Source organism: Alligator sinensis, unplaced genomic scaffold (assembly GCF_000455745.1).
Source record: "Alligator sinensis unplaced genomic scaffold, ASM45574v1 scaffold366_1, whole genome shotgun sequence".
NCBI classification, from domain to species: domain Eukaryota; kingdom Metazoa; phylum Chordata; order Crocodylia; family Alligatoridae; genus Alligator; species Alligator sinensis.
This window is the reverse complement of record NW_005841851.1, coordinates 113,145-129,013: the sequence shown is the minus strand read 5'-3', so window position 1 is coordinate 129,013 and position 15,869 is coordinate 113,145. Positions and strand designations below refer to the sequence as shown.

Genomic DNA, 15,869 nt, shown 5'->3' with positions numbered 1-15,869 from the left:
GGGGGCGGGGAAGTGGGGCTATGCACTCCCAAATGACAAAAATAGACATATCTGCCTCAGTGTGGGACCAAATACACTTAGTAACACTGGGCCTTTCATAACCTCCTGCTCAGCTACCCCGAGACACACTCTTTTCCACAACCACTGGCATAAATATTCCTCCCCGGAAGGGGCACATCAGGGGATGCCATAAGCAGAACTCTTCGGTGCTTAGAAGAGGTCCCTGCAGGGTCCAGGTGGACCCTGAACAAGGAAAGGCTGCATTGCTGCCTTTGGTATTGTGCTGGTTTTGTTGATAGACGCCGAGCTGCGGGGTTGTCAAATTTCTGCTCGTGAACGGTGCTGAATTCACGTTAAAAAAAGCCACAAAAAACCCCCCAGCATTGCAGCCCAACTCTCCCCGACACAAGGATGTTCAAATCCATATTTCACTTGAGCAGTCTCCGTCATCTAGCCAGCTTCAACACACACCTCTAAAATATTACAACATCAGGAAAAAAACCCAAACTGCATGTGCTTTGGGGTGGAACAAAAAAACCAAACCCCCAAATCCTTTGAAATGAAGACAGATTTGGCTCCCAGAAATGAAAGGGCTGGAGACTGCAGGCAGACGCTCTTCTTAAAAAACACTTAAATCAGCTCAGGGACACTCAGCTCAGCCCAAAGGCACGATTCAAATCACCACCTTGAACCAACTACTGTACAGCTCCCAAGAAAGGAAGCTTCATTGCTAAATGTTTCCCTCTCCTTATGACTATGTAGGCTTAGTTGTTCTAAGCTGCCTAAGACTTGGATGCTCAATGATTTGGGCAAAGGGGGTCAACCTTTTTGGCAGGCTCGGTACAAATTAGCTCTGCACCCTCCCTGAGTGCCACTGCGATCCCCTTCCCCTGCCTGATTTGCTGCTCTGCTTTTTGCTTCCTGTCCTATTTGCTACTGTGTTGCCTGTCCCCTCCCCGGTCTGCCACGGGCCACATACACAGGCTACCTGTGCCACTTACCACCACGCGTGCATGCTGCAGGTTGGCTACCTCTGGATTAAGGACTGGCTTTTCAAGTCTCTTACTTAGCAGCTTTGCAAATTCAGGCCTGCAAAGTTTTGCCAGTGCTACAGGGAATTACATGCCCTACCCAGAGGAGAGATTTGCAGCCATCTTCCCCTCCCAGTTTAAATCTTGATAAGCTCAGAAAACAAGCCTGAGATCTGGGGGCAATTCTGGAGAGGGAACAAGCAAAGTTCACTTCCTGCCTGACACCATTATATTCAAAACTACCCTGATGAATCCAGCCAGACCCTGTTCAATGAAGAAGTCAATAAACCAAAGTTCAGTTTTACTTCCTTGATACCTAGACTTAAACAAGAGTAGGAGAGGCTGGGGAAGGGGAGTTTTAAAGGAGGGGATAGAATTTAAAAAACTATGGGATTAAGTAAGATTTAAATAAATCTCCCTCAAAAAGATCTACTGGCTGGTAACAAGCTAGAAGTAAGACAGGCTGCAGAGAGCAGTCCCATAAATGCCCTCTGAAGAAATGGCTTAATGAGGTAAGCAGGTCTGTGGTAACACAGTTCCCTCATATCCACATATTCAAATCCCACCAGAGAGGATTCAGCCATAAATATGAGACAGACGTGCTGCCTATAATGCAGGTGTGTGTGTGCGCAAGTGCATGCACGCAACCATATATTTTAATTTAAGACCTTAAATCCCATGCCCTTCTGCTTATGTATCCATTGCATCTATTTTTATATGCATTACAGCTTTATCTTAGCTATTTTGGCTAAAATTTACCCCTGGCACCCCTACTAGAGAGCACGCTATTTTATGTCTCCATTCTAGAGGTGGCTACGTATCTGTGAGGAGTGTCATTATGGTACGTGCAAAATACTAAAATTAAATAGCAGACTCACTTCAGGTCAGAAAGCCAGCTCACCCTTCCAGGTTAGGACATTTTTCAACCCACACAGAGGAGCAGATGCTTCAGAATTCCCAAAATTGGGCTTTTTTAAGCTTTCCCAAGGAAAATGGAAGGGAAAGTTAACGAGATGCAAAACAGTGCCAGGACCATGCAACCGTGTCATCTTCACCAGGCATTTCAACAGTCTGCCCAAGAGCAAAGAGAGCCAGGTCTCCCCATGCTGCAGTAGGAACAGGTCATACTGACCTCTCACTGCTTGCCTGGTAAAAAATGGTGACTTAACTAGAAGCCTGCTTGCTGTATGGGATTAACAAGCTAAGAGTGGGACAGTTCACTCTCTGGTCCTGGAGCGCTTTTAAAAGTAGAACAGTTTGCAGTCAGGTTAGATCTCCCTGGAAGTTTAGGAGTAGTGGGCTGGAACTGGGATTTCTTGCCCAGTGATGTGAACTCCTGGAAAACCCCCAAGAGCCTTTTAACCAGAGCCTGGTTAAAACAGATCTAAATCAAGGATGAAAGCTCCCACACACTTTGGGTTCTGAGCCAGGAAATTATTCCCATATGATGCAGACAGCACCTCCCTTTTTTTGCTCCCCCACACCAGAAAGGCTGTTTTTCCCACCATCACTTGAGCTCCCTATGGGAAGGCACAAGGGAGGAGATTCCCTGGAATCTATATTCCAATACCCCTTTTTGCTAATGGATATCTAGGAATTTCCAGGCTGTACTGGATCCCCTCTTAGTAGCAAAGCTATGACAGTGGGAAGAAACTCCAGGGCAGGCAGATATATAATAATCTGTCCCCATGAAGTTTTCATGCCAACGCTTAGTTGTTGGGTACTGACTCAAGCCTCAAAAGATGACATTCCACTCAATTTTCTTCCCATACTCTTCATCAGAATTACTTCTGATGCTAGATATGCTTCTCATCCTTTTGACATGCCCAAAGCCTCTCTGAATATTGCCAAATTTTTGACCTCTACAAGAATCTGGAAAAGCAAGTTCCACAGCCCAGTTACCTACTATTACTTTGTAAGCAGTTTTCACCTGTAATTTTAAGACGTCAGGCCCTGTGATTGCTATCATTAGTGGAAGCACCTGAAGAGCTTTACAATGAGAGGCATCATAGGAAAGAGCAGCACTTGGGCCAGTATGAATTTGGACATATGAGTATCTTCTCACATTTTTGTTTGCAGCTAGTAAGGGCTAATTACAATTCATCTAGTCCACTGATGGAGGAAAATGGCTACATGAAAAAGGTGGTCAGAGACTGAAAGAAAATATACATCTGCTTTTTTTTTTTGTGCATTATCAGGGTGCAATGACACTGGAGTTTCTTATCTGGCACCCCCAAAAAAAGAAAAACAACAAACCCCGCCCCTGCAAACCAAATGTTTGAGCCTCAATTGCAATGCACCAATGCAAGGCACCTTTCTGCATTACCTGGATCAAGACTAATCTAAACTTACTTACACATAACCCTTAGTGATAGCTGCCTCCTAAGCCTTATGAAGTAGTTTACAGGTGTTGCAGTTTATGGGATCTCTGTTGCTGTTATGAAGGTGCTGTGCCAAGCTGGAAGGATTAACAATGTAGTTCTTGCCATGGAAGATGTTTATATTAAATCAGTTCCTACTGAGTCTCGGTAAGAGATAGCCCAAGACGGATAGACCCATTCTGTCCTGGCATTGCCTATCACCATGCAGCTATTTATTCTGAACCGGTAGCACTCTTCATCCTGCTGTAACAGCCTACAAGAGGTACATAGCAACAATGCCCAACTAGGCTTAATATGCTAAGGCAATAAGTGCGTTCTCGTTATAGCGGGGAGAGTTGTATGACCCCATCACACCTGAGCTGCAGCACAGCTGCGTTTTCAGCCCGTTGGATCTAGACCCGTGGTGAAATGCCTTACCTGCCCTGGCCAGGGAAGGGATGGTGCCCAGAGACAGGGCCCTGTTCAGACGTCCAGGGAGTGAAGAGGAGGAAGCCCTGCGCGGGGATCTGAAGAGCTGCTGGTTTGTCAGCTGGAGGATACTGGGAGGTGTTGGGATGAAGAGAGATGGAGAAGTAGTGGAAGAAGGGAAGCCAATCCCAGTGCCATTGGGAAACGGAGTGACCAGATCCCCAGAAAGATACCTGTAAACGACACGCACGATAGACAGACGTTCAGAATCGGGAAATTTCAGCATCTCCTTCCTGAGTTTTTGACCATGTACCAAGGAATCCCTCTGGGCTCAGCAGCATATTTAACCAGATTCATGCATGTTGGGGGCTACAGCACTGTGCCAGAACCTAGACAGCCTCATCAGGGACCACCGTGCCAAAATACTTGGCAGCAATAACGCCCCTGACCCATAAACTTTCTATTCCAGCAGCACCCAGAGAAATCCACTTAGTCCATCTTCCTCTGCTCAGCACAGGGGCTGCCTACATACCATTTAGAGCAGCTCAGCCAAGTGAAGACCTTGTCTCCATGAGTAAATTGCATCTATTTAACTAGACGTGTGTAACCCAGTGCAAATCCCTGTGTGGGCACTCCTACTGCAATTGCTTTTAAATCAGGCTAGGACCTGATTGAAGCTAAACCAAAACTCAGCCAAACCTTAAACATGAAGTACACGACCACTGTATGGGGTTGCATCGCTTTAGAAGTCGCATCCTTCAGGTTAACGGAGCGCGGATCTCTCATACAGGGAAAGTCTTGCTCTGTAAGCATCTTAACAAGCCATCCTGTTGCCTCCTCCAGCAGCTCCCCTGTTGCCTTTGCCTTTCACCTGTCTCCCCATACCAATCTTGGGTCTTAAGAGTTCTTTGCATGTTAAATTACAGGCTTCTGCCAGTTTGTTCCTCTCATATTTGGAAGCATCGCTGTTCCCCGCAGTCAAACAGTGGTAGCCAACATGACTAACTGGCTTATTTAGGCTGTTGCAGTATACATTTAGATCTGGGAAGAGAGAGGTAACAGTTGGAGTAACATGCTGCTCATACCTTTTTGGATAGGGCACACTATGAAAATGGCTATACATTTTTGGTTTTAGTGTTGTTTCATTACAGGGTATGCAGCAATCCATAAGGTTGTTCAGGCTCAGGACAGGAGATGTAAAAGAGGAGTCCATGTTTAGAGTTCAGAGGAATTTTCCCCTAACGAATTAGAAAAACGTGCATTTTAACACAGGCCTCAAAAGTTGGTGGGGCAGATTCTCACGCCAGTCAACACCAGCTAGCTCCTTTGTTTTTACAGCAGCCGAGACCATGATCTTGTGTGTATGACTAGAATGCTGTATGACGTGCACAAGTACACAGCACCACCAGATGCACGCTTGGGATTGCCAAACCGGTTATGGGACCTGAAGAGGTCAACACATTTGTCTTTCCATCTCTAGATAGCAGAATTAAAACCTTAAGTGTTGTCATACTGAAAGTGAATCTGATGGGATTTGTCCACTAGTGGCTAGGTCCTCCAGCTAGTTCTCTATCCCAGTTAATTATATTAATGATGCCATACAGGTATTGTAAACCGTATTTGCACAGAGCTATCCTGCAAGTAAAATGCTGTGCACCAGGTGTCTTGCAGTATGGTGGGGAGGGGAGGCCTGCTGCATGACTGTCAGCTAAGGAACGGCCCCTATCCCTATAGCTGTGATGACTCCCCAGTGTTGCACGCCAGTCTGTTGCTTTTATGGACACAGAAAGAATGCTCCATATAGAAACACTGAAGCAAATTTCAAGCTGCCTGTCAAGTGGTAGTAATAAATAAGCTATGCAATTAGTGGAGATGCCTCATAGGTTGCAATCCTATCACCTACCTTCGCACTGGTTCATAAAAAGCAAACCAAATTAAAAACAACTCTTGGAAGCGTCACCTCCACTTCTGCATTCTTCCATTCCTCCAGGCCATCCTGATGCGATTAGTCCTGGATGTGCAAGCATAGCTCAGGTGATCGGCACAGCTCAGACACGCAACTACTTGGGGGCCTATATGGTTTTGTTCCGATACCACGACAAAAAAGTTGCAGGTTGCGGTATCTAAACCATGTGTTATGCATACACGTAGGTGTTGGTGGGTTTCTTTTTAAGAACAATATGTTTAAAAATTTATCATAAGAAAAAACAGGTTTCGTTTTACATAAGACATCCTCCACCCCAAGTCTGGGGTCTTTGGCAGGAATTTGATATAACGCCCACACCATTACAGAAGCAACCAGGTGGAGTGAGAAGCTCATTTTAAATGATAAGACCAGTCCTTCACAGTAGGATGGGCTCTGCCAAGATAGAAATCAGAGCAAGTGCGTAATAAACACCTATTTGTATGTTTAATCCTATTGGTTAAACCCTCATTGCAGTCGAGGGATTCAAGAAAGCAAGCAGCTTCAGATCAGAAGCATGCAGCCCTCTTCAATGAGCACACATGAATGGTCATGAAAAAAAAAAAATCATCCATGTCAGAAAGGTAAGATACCCCCTGCACACCAGCGGTCACAGCAGTGAGGGGGGCAGTCCCATTCAGCCCCATTTTCAGCTGGGTCAGCTTTGCTTTCCCTCCCGCTGTTCTACATTTTGGGGCAAAGGGTCCGACTTGAGGCAGCTCTTTGCTGCGCCTGCACACACAGAACCAACCCAGCTCTCCAGCTTTTGGAGACTACTGCCTTGGGGCACTTTTACAGGCAGTCCCTCACCACCACAGCTAAAGGCTTCTATGCCCAAGCCTATGGCTAGGGCTTACAAGAATATTTGGAATAGATTTCTCCATTTCCTTCCCTTAGGCGTTGCTGCTTGACAGTCTCACCATCCCCTGAACTGCAGTCAGAAGCTTTTGTTCTCCCACACAGCTGAAGCAATATCTAGAGGAATCATTTATTATGAACAGGAGCTTGCTAGCAAAGAACCAGAGGATCCGAGCCAGTCCACCGGTGCATCAAGAGTTTCATGCTGACCAAAGGCAAGTTCAGAAGAACGCCTAGTTTTGACAGGCTCTGAATAAAGTCAAGCCTTCCATCAGCTGTAGGTCATCCAACGTAACTCTGTGTTTGCAAAAGCCTACCCATTCTACACTGCACCCATCTCTTTTTCACCATCCAGCAATACTTGCTTTCCAGACCATGATGGGGAGAGCTAGGCATGGCTTGGCAGCTAGAAAAGCAGCCTAGCATGGATACTGGGGAGATCATCAACTGGATTTAAGCACTTTTCTGAAGCAGATGCAGAAGGACAGAGTCATAACCCCTCCACAGTGGGCCTAAAACATGAGAAGGTAGGACACAGCTGTGACTGTTGCTCTCTGGCTCGCTCTAGAGTAACAGCATCCATGGCTGCAGACTATGCTGCTCCAAGGTGCTTGCAAGCATGCAGAGCTGGGCACAGATGTACCAAATGAGGGGGCAGTGGCGAAAAGTAAAATAAAAAGTCTCTGGAGTCAGACAGCTGTTGGAAAGTCAAGGCCCGGCAGCCGTTTATTACAAAACTTGGCATTGTGAACATGATTCGGGCATCATGATTAATGTTTACAATGCGTAGGAAGGTACTAGACAGTTAGCCACAACTCCGCTACATAGATATTTCCAAATAAAATGTTAAATAAAACCGTTACGTGACATGGGACAGTACGCGGCCCTGAAGAGCCACCTCCCCTTCTACCAGGCCTGTTCTATACCAGAGCCTCACCTCAAATCCAGAGCAAGGGCCGCAAAAGGCCGGCTTTCAATCTCATCCGAGGCAAACTGCACGGGACAGTACCTCTGCTCCTGACCAAGAGACAGGAGTGGTCACTGCTAGGAAGTGATAACTGTACTAGATCCATGGGTACCCCATTTATCCGACCACTTTAGGGGTGGAGGGGTGGGGTGGAAATAGAGGCCAGGTAACCTGTTGCGTGAACATGCTTGGTCTGCTGGAAGCAGCTGGGTACAACCCCCTTTCAGCTTTCATCCACCCTAGTATAAGTGATCCCCCAAAAATCTCATTGCCCATGCAAGAGGATTCCTTTTCCCTGAAGTCACCTTGGTTTAGGAGCCAAGGGGAGCAAGAGCATGGCAAGAAGCCCTCGCTCCACCCATGACAACCCACCCAAGCACTGGAGGGACGCTCCATAGGGATTTTTAGCCTCCCACCCAACCAATTGACCTAGGTGGGTAATGTTCACTTGTTTCCCCTTCCCCTCCAGTCCACAAGCCTAGCCATGCTGGAGTGGCACACATGGGGTGGGACAATGCCACTGGGCCTCTCCCGTGCCCCTTTGGAGACCTCTCCAGTCCAGCAATTGCTCTGCATGGGGGGAGTACACTTCAGAACCGAGCACTGTCCCCTTAAAGAGAGCACCTGCTATTACTGTGCAAGCGTGAGGCGTGACACCTGCAAGGATCACACCTGTGGTGTGCATGCTGGATGGTGGGCACTGACAAGCAGCACCTGGACACTGAACCACCCCCACCAGATGTCATGAACAAAAAAAATAAATAAATAAAAAATCCCCAAATCTGGAGCAAGGGACACCTGCTATAATATATAATAGAGCATAAATAATTCCTCTACATACACATCCATATGCATCAGCTACTGTGCCTAACAGGATTATCAGCATCACACAATTTTAGTGTACTTTAAAGCAAGAGCACAAGTTTAAATAAAAACACACCAACATAAAATATGGTCTTCCCCTCCCCTCCCTATCCCAACACAGCCAGTTCTGTCCACTAGCCCGGAGACAGCAGACTCAAGAAAGGAAGGGAAAAGTGGGAGATAAATACGCCAAGATTAAAACCATAAGGAGGTCAGTTTCCATGCAAAGGTTTAAATAAAAGGTTTCAGGAGGAGCTGGGGAGGGGCTGAGGGGGTCTCCTCTGCTCCAAGTCCCTTGCTCTCCCTGCCTTCCCTTGGCTGGGTCTGCAAACCACTTGGAAATAAAGCACCATCCAAGTATCCCCTCACCCCAAGCCAGGCTCACTGGTAGGTAACTCAGGACAAGAGTGCTGGCAGCTCTGTCCTAGCGCACAGCTGTTGGTCCCAAGTGAGGCAGGGTTGTGTAGTGTTGAAGTTAGTGTCCAGGGAATGCCTCTCTCACCAAACAGACCATTGCAGCGGTCACTGCGGCTGCCCAGGCTGCGACACTGCCTTTGGACGGAGGTGCTGGACCTCACCTCGGTGCTCGCGCAGAGCCCGAAGCAGAGCCCGTCCACCCTTCTGTAGGCAGCAGGCTATGCTCCACGTGAAGCACAAAGCTCCTCGCCTTCCTCCCCCCTGCACAGTCACAGCATCCTGCTAATAAATACCAGTCTTTCCCCACCCCATTTTGTAGGCCCGAGCTTGGATCTGCTGGTGTACAGCAGCTCCAATCCAGACACCAAAAAGGGGCTGTGGAGAGACACACCTGTGCCAGCAGGTGTTTAAGCCAAGAACCGCTCTACTAGTGATTAAAAAACCCAGCAAAGACCTGGAGACCACCACAAGCTTTCCCGCGGCTCAGCTACTCCGGCTAAACTGAGGCACGACAGGAAGCTCGAGATGAGCAAAGCACCTTGAGTACTGAGGTTACAGTGTGGCCGACTGTTAGGAACAGACTAGAATGACCCTACGACAAGGCAGCAAGATATATTTAGTAGACCACAGGAAGACACTTCCCCTCCCCCTAAAAAAAAAGTCAGTATTTTTGCAAACAGTCAGAATACTGACTGGCTGGGTGCCAGATTTAATTGCATCCCCTTCTTTTATTGCCCAAAACAATCCGACTGAGGGATACTAACAGGCTCTGCACCAGTCAGCTTCTAAGAGCATCCTGCATCCAAGAGCTGACGAGATAGGCAAGAAGGACAAAAGGAAAGCAGGACAGACCAGTGCTTGACAGTGACAGAGATGAACCACTTTGCAAATCACACTATAGGCTGTTATTTCTCGCTACCTTTTAGGACTTGATTTTTAAAAAAAAACGTGACTTGGCAGCGGTGCACACCTGCTGAGACACCCAGGGTCATGACAGGAAGGTGACTATCACAGATTCTTTGGTGTTCCTGACAAGCTGCTTGCTGGCATTTTCTAAAAGCCTGTCTTGCAGTTTGAAGCTTGACAGACAGACACAGATAGACAGACAGATAGTTAAAAGCACCGTGCGCTCTGCCATCAGCCCAGCCAGACCCCGAATTAGCTCTTAATACCCTGACATGCGAAATCATCGTGACGGGGTATTTCACGCTGTCTGGGTGTTTCAGTGATTAACTTCAGGCAGATTTCACGCTTCCTTCCTGGTGGTTAACATGTTAGCAAGAGCAAGACATTTTGGCCACCTGCAGTTTTTATATAGATTGGCACCAACTGTACAAATACTTCTGTAGTAGTATCTACATGTCAGCTCTTCTTGGTTATTTTACTGGCTGCTCATTCATGGTTTTTAGGGTGTGCACATGCATGCATGTGTACACACACACACACACACACACACACAATGTGCCACAAGAGCTCAAAGCAAGGTAACAAGCAAAGTTGGGATCTGGTGTGACTGATCTTTAAGCGATGTGACACTTCCAGGCATGCAGCATAAAGGTTTCTCCAGAGAAGAGCTGGATGCAGGTGCATAAAGGCAGGACACGTCCATGGGGAAAGAAATGAGGGCTGTGGCACAGAGAAAAGGGAGAAGGTGTGGCTCAGAGCAGGACATCTGCCAGGAGACTCAGGACCATATAAAGCCTTAGTTGAGGCCTGCCATTGGACCTATTGGCCCCAGGAAGAGAAAAGTGGGTAAAGAGCCTGTGAAGGCATTTCTGCTCCAGCTGCCACTGAACGTCCCCGTGGTACCAGGAAACGAACAAGGCTGTTGCTTGGAGTGAAAGCTAGAGAGAGAGGCACTTGCCAGAACGGTTTCCACTGCCTTTGCATCTCCTATCCAAACTACCTCCTGCTGGGAGGATGCGTGGCAGGTTCTCGTGCCTTTTGAAGGAGCCATACAGGAGAAGTCAAACCTCTTCCAAGGGGGCAGGAGGAGGCCGTATTTGCCCTGCAGAAGACTGCAAGCAGCAGCAATCTGCTGGAAAAGCCTGTGCCCTGCAGTGGGCCAAGTGCAGCTGTGGGAAAATGCCTCAACAGCCATTTTGGCATCACTTCAACTGACCCCGTGATGTTGGAAGAGATGCCAAAAAAGCAGCAAAGATCTGTCTCGCTGGAGCAAGGAGGCTTTTTACTAGCAGCTAATCATTGTATCAGCTGCCGAACCTTTGGGACCACCAAGATGACCCATTCTGCTAGCTCTGAAGTTGTCAGCAGTCTGCTTTCCTGAAACTAAATCAGTATATTCTTTTAGCACAAGATTTCCGTACATCACGGCCTTCTCCCAGGCACTCAGGCTACTCCCAGGCACTACCAGCTGACTGTGGGCCAGTCCTGTTCAGAGAGGGAAGTCCCTATAGAGCGCACACCCTGAGAAACAGGAAAAGGAGAAGCAACCTTGAGTCCAGAACGTGAAAAGCTTTTCGGCCCCAGATAGTTGCTGTGCACACACCTGCAAAATGATAGATTCATAGAAGAGTTCACTGCCACCACCAGAGAAGATGGGTCGGAGCAAATGAGCACTTCAGCCTCCCTAGCCCATGTGCCCCGGCTGCTATGAGGCTTTCCTCACTCTGACCATCTCATTCCTCATCCTTTTCAGGGGGCTAATACACCAAGTTGCCCAGTCCAGCTCTGCTTATATCTATCCAAGTGCACCCATGCTGTCTGCCCACTGGGCTGCCCTTCCCCCAGGTACCAACGTGACGGAGGTAAAAGATGGACTGCACACAACACCACAGGCTGGGCTAACCCATCTGCAGGGAATGACAGCATCTTCATACCGACACCCTGTGCTGCTCTGGGCTCAAAAGCTCATTAACCCTGATCCAGGTGGTCAGGTGCAGATGGGTACAGACTATGCCAGACCAAGTTCCTTTAAGGGCTGGAGTAGGTCAAGACTGCTATGAATTAAAAAATCCCAGAAGCCCGAGTTGAACATCAGTGGCTCTAGTCAAATATCCCAGGCCAAAGCAGTTAGACCCTTCTGGAAACACCCCCCACAAAACCAAAAACGCGCTTTTTATACAAATGATTTCCCCCCCCCAGAGTCCCACCAAGGATGCTAGGCAAGTCTATTGAACCTGGGTGGTGGTATCAGCTTTAGCTGAAACTGTGGGATAACAGAACTAAAAATAAAAGGAGAGACTATTCACGTGGCGGCTTGCTTCAAAAAAGTATTCCACTTGAGACCCAAAATGGTCACCTTCAGCCAACCTCATGAGATGAGACAAGCAAGCTGGGAAGAATGGAAAGTAAATGTTTAACAAGGTGAGAACCAAAGGGAAGCTTAGCAGGTAAGGCAGCAGCAGGGTGCAAACTTGAGGCTTTTGGCACATGGACTTTCCTGGAGATCCTGGAAGGTGTCCAGGAAAAGAGAAGAGAACATAGTGGCTATTAAATGAAATACAAGATACTCAGCTAAACAGAGCTTAAGTCTTGAATGCATTATTTGCAGAATGGATAATGCCAGTATTGCATTTGATTTAGTTATGTGTTATCACATGTTTTTGCCCAAGCCAGTTACAGTCTACCATTAATTGACGGATTTGCCTATTTTAGACCAAGCAGTTCATCTGGAAATGAACACACTAGCACTGGCACCGACATGAAGGTTGACAAATGGTCTAAGACTAAGTAGAGTGAGCGGACAGGTACCTTGTCCTGTTTTATTTATTAGAAATAAGACTTCTTTCACTAAACTCCATTTTTAGAGGTGGGAGGAAGCAAGATGTGGGGAAACACACTTGCAGTGAACCCATGTGCCTCTTCACAGCAGGTACTTTGAAAAACAAATCCTTTCATTCAGACTTCCAGCTTCATGGTTGCAATAAGACCAGTTGCCCCTAACTGGCAGTCAGAGAGCTCAAGGACTGAACAGATAATAGAAACTGGGTTTGTCAACCTGGCAGGTGACCCTAGAGGTGAGGGTTGAAAAAAACGATGGCAAGATTGAAATGAAAAGCCTGGCTTTGTGCACATGAAGATCTACAGTTTTCAGGCCAGCTCCACTCATGGCCACTAGAGTTGTGGGGCATTTGGACGATACAAAGAAAAGGCACCTGGAACATGATGTTACCCAAAAGCACCAATGAAATATTTCTGCAAGAGACCCCCCCCAAGGTAAGTAGGTCTGTGCGCCTACTTCCCGTCACCGCATGTTGCTTCAGGCCTGTGTGACAGCCAACTAAGCTATAGGCACATAACTGTTTCTAAGGTACATCTACACATGCACTTTACTGCAGAATTGACTAATTAGCTCCACAGTAAAGCATCACAGCCCACACGTGCGCCAGTATTAGGACACAGTAAATTAACTTCACCATAGGATAGTACTGTTGGGGACAATACTATCCTATAGCAGAGTAATTTACTCTGCCAAAACGCACGTGTAGACAGTGACAGGGGCTGGCTGGGGCACGAGGGTGCTAGCCCCACACCACTGTAGCACCCTTGTACCCCAGCTGGCCCCTCCGCTGCTGCCACCCCAAGCCTGGGGCTGATCCTCCGGGCTCCCTGTCAGCTTGAGACTACTCCAACCTGGCTCAACGTGCTGCTGTCCCAGGCGCACGTGCAGATGCTGTGCCCGAGACCAGTTGACTCTGGTGCAAACTGCGCTGGAGTTTATTGCATCGCCCTAACTGCATGTGTAGATGAACCTCTACATTCCAAGCTGGATTCACATGGACTTGGCTTCCTGCTAACAGATCCCCATGGGACACTATCATGGTGAACACTACTTGAAGAAGCACTATAGCAAAGAATTAAGTAATTAAGAACATTTGAGAGCGTTTCCTTCAGTTCCCCTGGTCTCACAGCTTTGCACAGAGCCTAGGTGGGAGACCCAGATACTTCCAGGTGGGAGCTCTGTTCAGACGACTTAGCATGCATCAGGGGAGAGCGCTCAGTAAACAAAAAGTGCACAGCAAGTACAAGAACATTTAATCTGCACAAAACTATTAGGATGGCAGCACTGTACACTGCTCTGTAACTAAAATGCAGAAGCAACACTTTAATAAGCGGAAGATCCTAGAGAACATTGCAAATCCCTTTTTTAAAAATTTGCCTTACTCCATGCCTATGCTTAGATTGGAGAGCAAATGCAGCATTACACGTCATCCAGTGGAGGAGACCCTGGAACATCTAACCTGCGAATTCCAACAGACTCGTTTTGCAAACACCCAAGCAAATGGAAGTTCCTCCCTTCCTCGCTGTCCCAATCACTAGCTCTCCAACGATTTCATGGAGCGACCTGTAGAAACAAATGTGGAAGCTACATCCTGCAGACTCCCCTTTTTGAGAAGGCTGGCCTCCCTTGCCATGCCTTCACACACCCCCACAAGCACCTGGGTAGCACAATGGAGCCCAAATCTCATTTCCCACCCATTGAGCTCCACCACCCTGAACTCCACCCACACGGGGATCTCCTCCAGTCCGAGGCCCTGAACGCAGAGGAAGACATGGATTGGAGTAAGGCTGTACGTGGTGACAAAGGCTGAAAGCCTATCCAGTGAAGCACCATCTAGCTGCCAGCAGTGGCCAGGGATTGGGCTTACCTCCGTTAGCAGAAGCTCTGCCCGCAGATAGCAACCACCATCACCCAGCTACCAGGGTGCACTCACCCCCCGTGAGTATAGTTGCTCTACAGGGCTCCACCGCAGAAGCTAGTACACCCGTGTAAGGCAACAGTTGCTGAAGGGTCTACAGTCAACAGAAGGTGTGGTAGTGTTTTCACATGCCCCCTGCCAGCAAAAGCCTTAGTCCACTCAGCAGAGGTGATGCAAGTGCTGGCAGAAAGGAGGACATTGCTGCCACAGAGAAGCTCTGGGTGAGGTCCTCTGCAGGCCCAATTGTAGGGCTACAGGAGCAGAGGAAAGGGCAGAGGCATTTCTCACTGTACTTCTGTTTAGATTTTCTTTAAAAAAATAAGCACGCAAGTATGGAGAGCAGCTCTGAAAGAGCTGAAGATTTTGCACCAATTGAACTACCTGAGCTAAAAAAAAATAAAAATTATATATATAAAAAATTCTAAAGCACCTCTAAAATGATTAACAGTTCCAGTAAAAGCACCTAAGGAGCTCTTCCTATTTGCGGTACCAGCTACTGCACAACTGCAGAGCAAAGGGCATGACGATAAGTAAAGCTATGCAATGGAGGGTGAGTGGAACTAGGTTATCTAACAGTTGCCTCCGTTTCCCCTCCCACCATGTTCTATTTGGGATCAGCCATGCAGAGGCAGGAAAACGAGCTGGAATCCAGAAGCACATTCCCATCAGCGTGAGGTAAAAACGCCTGGTGCCATCAGGACACTGAACATGGCACTGCCACTGGGAAGAGGAGGGCAGAGGATCCCGCTGTGACTAGCTAGATGGACGCGCAGCGAGCAGAGCTGGGAGGACAGCAGCACCCAGAATCTCTTTGGCTGGAGGAGCTGAATGGGGATGAGGCTGTGTTTATGGAGCAGTCTGTGAAGCAGCTGTTGGAAGATTTGGTTTTTGGGGGCTGGATTTTCTGCACCACTGATGCAGGTTTCAGGAAGAGGGAAGATGGAGGCAGTAGGAGCAGCTTCCTCAGCTAGTGCCAGTGGCAGAAATGCTACAAGCAGCCGGCTCGGTAGGAAGTGAGAGCGGAAAAAAGGAGGAAAGATCTTCACTGTACTTCTAGGGAAAAAAAGGGAAAAAGAAAAAGGAAAGGAAAAAAAATAAAGGAAGGAAATAAAAAGAGGAGACAGAAGCACCAGTCGCACAGAGTTCACAAGGCTTTTTCCTCCTTCCCCCAGCGTCACTGCTCTGGCTCTGACCTTCGGGGCCGGTATCTCCGCTGGCCTGTTGATTTCCGCGTGGCCACCGCTGCAGTGAAGCCCACCAGGCAGCACAGGGACGTGGTGCCGAATTTAGCCGTGTCCAGCCAGGTGGGTACATCCG

General features: G+C 47.8%; 1 protein-coding gene across 1 annotated transcript in view; it reads right to left on the bottom strand.

Annotated features, from left to right (window-relative positions):
- The window catches only part of TMEM201 (transmembrane protein 201), a gene marked incomplete at its 5' end in the record, with an annotated part of 44,091 nt that overhangs the window by 9,448 nt on the left and 18,774 nt on the right, over positions 1-15,869 (bottom strand). The window contains 2 exons of the mRNA XM_014522884.2: positions 3,830-4,053; positions 15,746-15,869. The exon at positions 15,746-15,869 is cut by the window's right edge and continues 38 nt beyond it. Coding sequence (XP_014378370.1) covers positions 3,830-4,053; positions 15,746-15,869 — 348 coding nt within the window. The remainder of the gene's footprint in view (positions 1-3,829; positions 4,054-15,745) is intronic.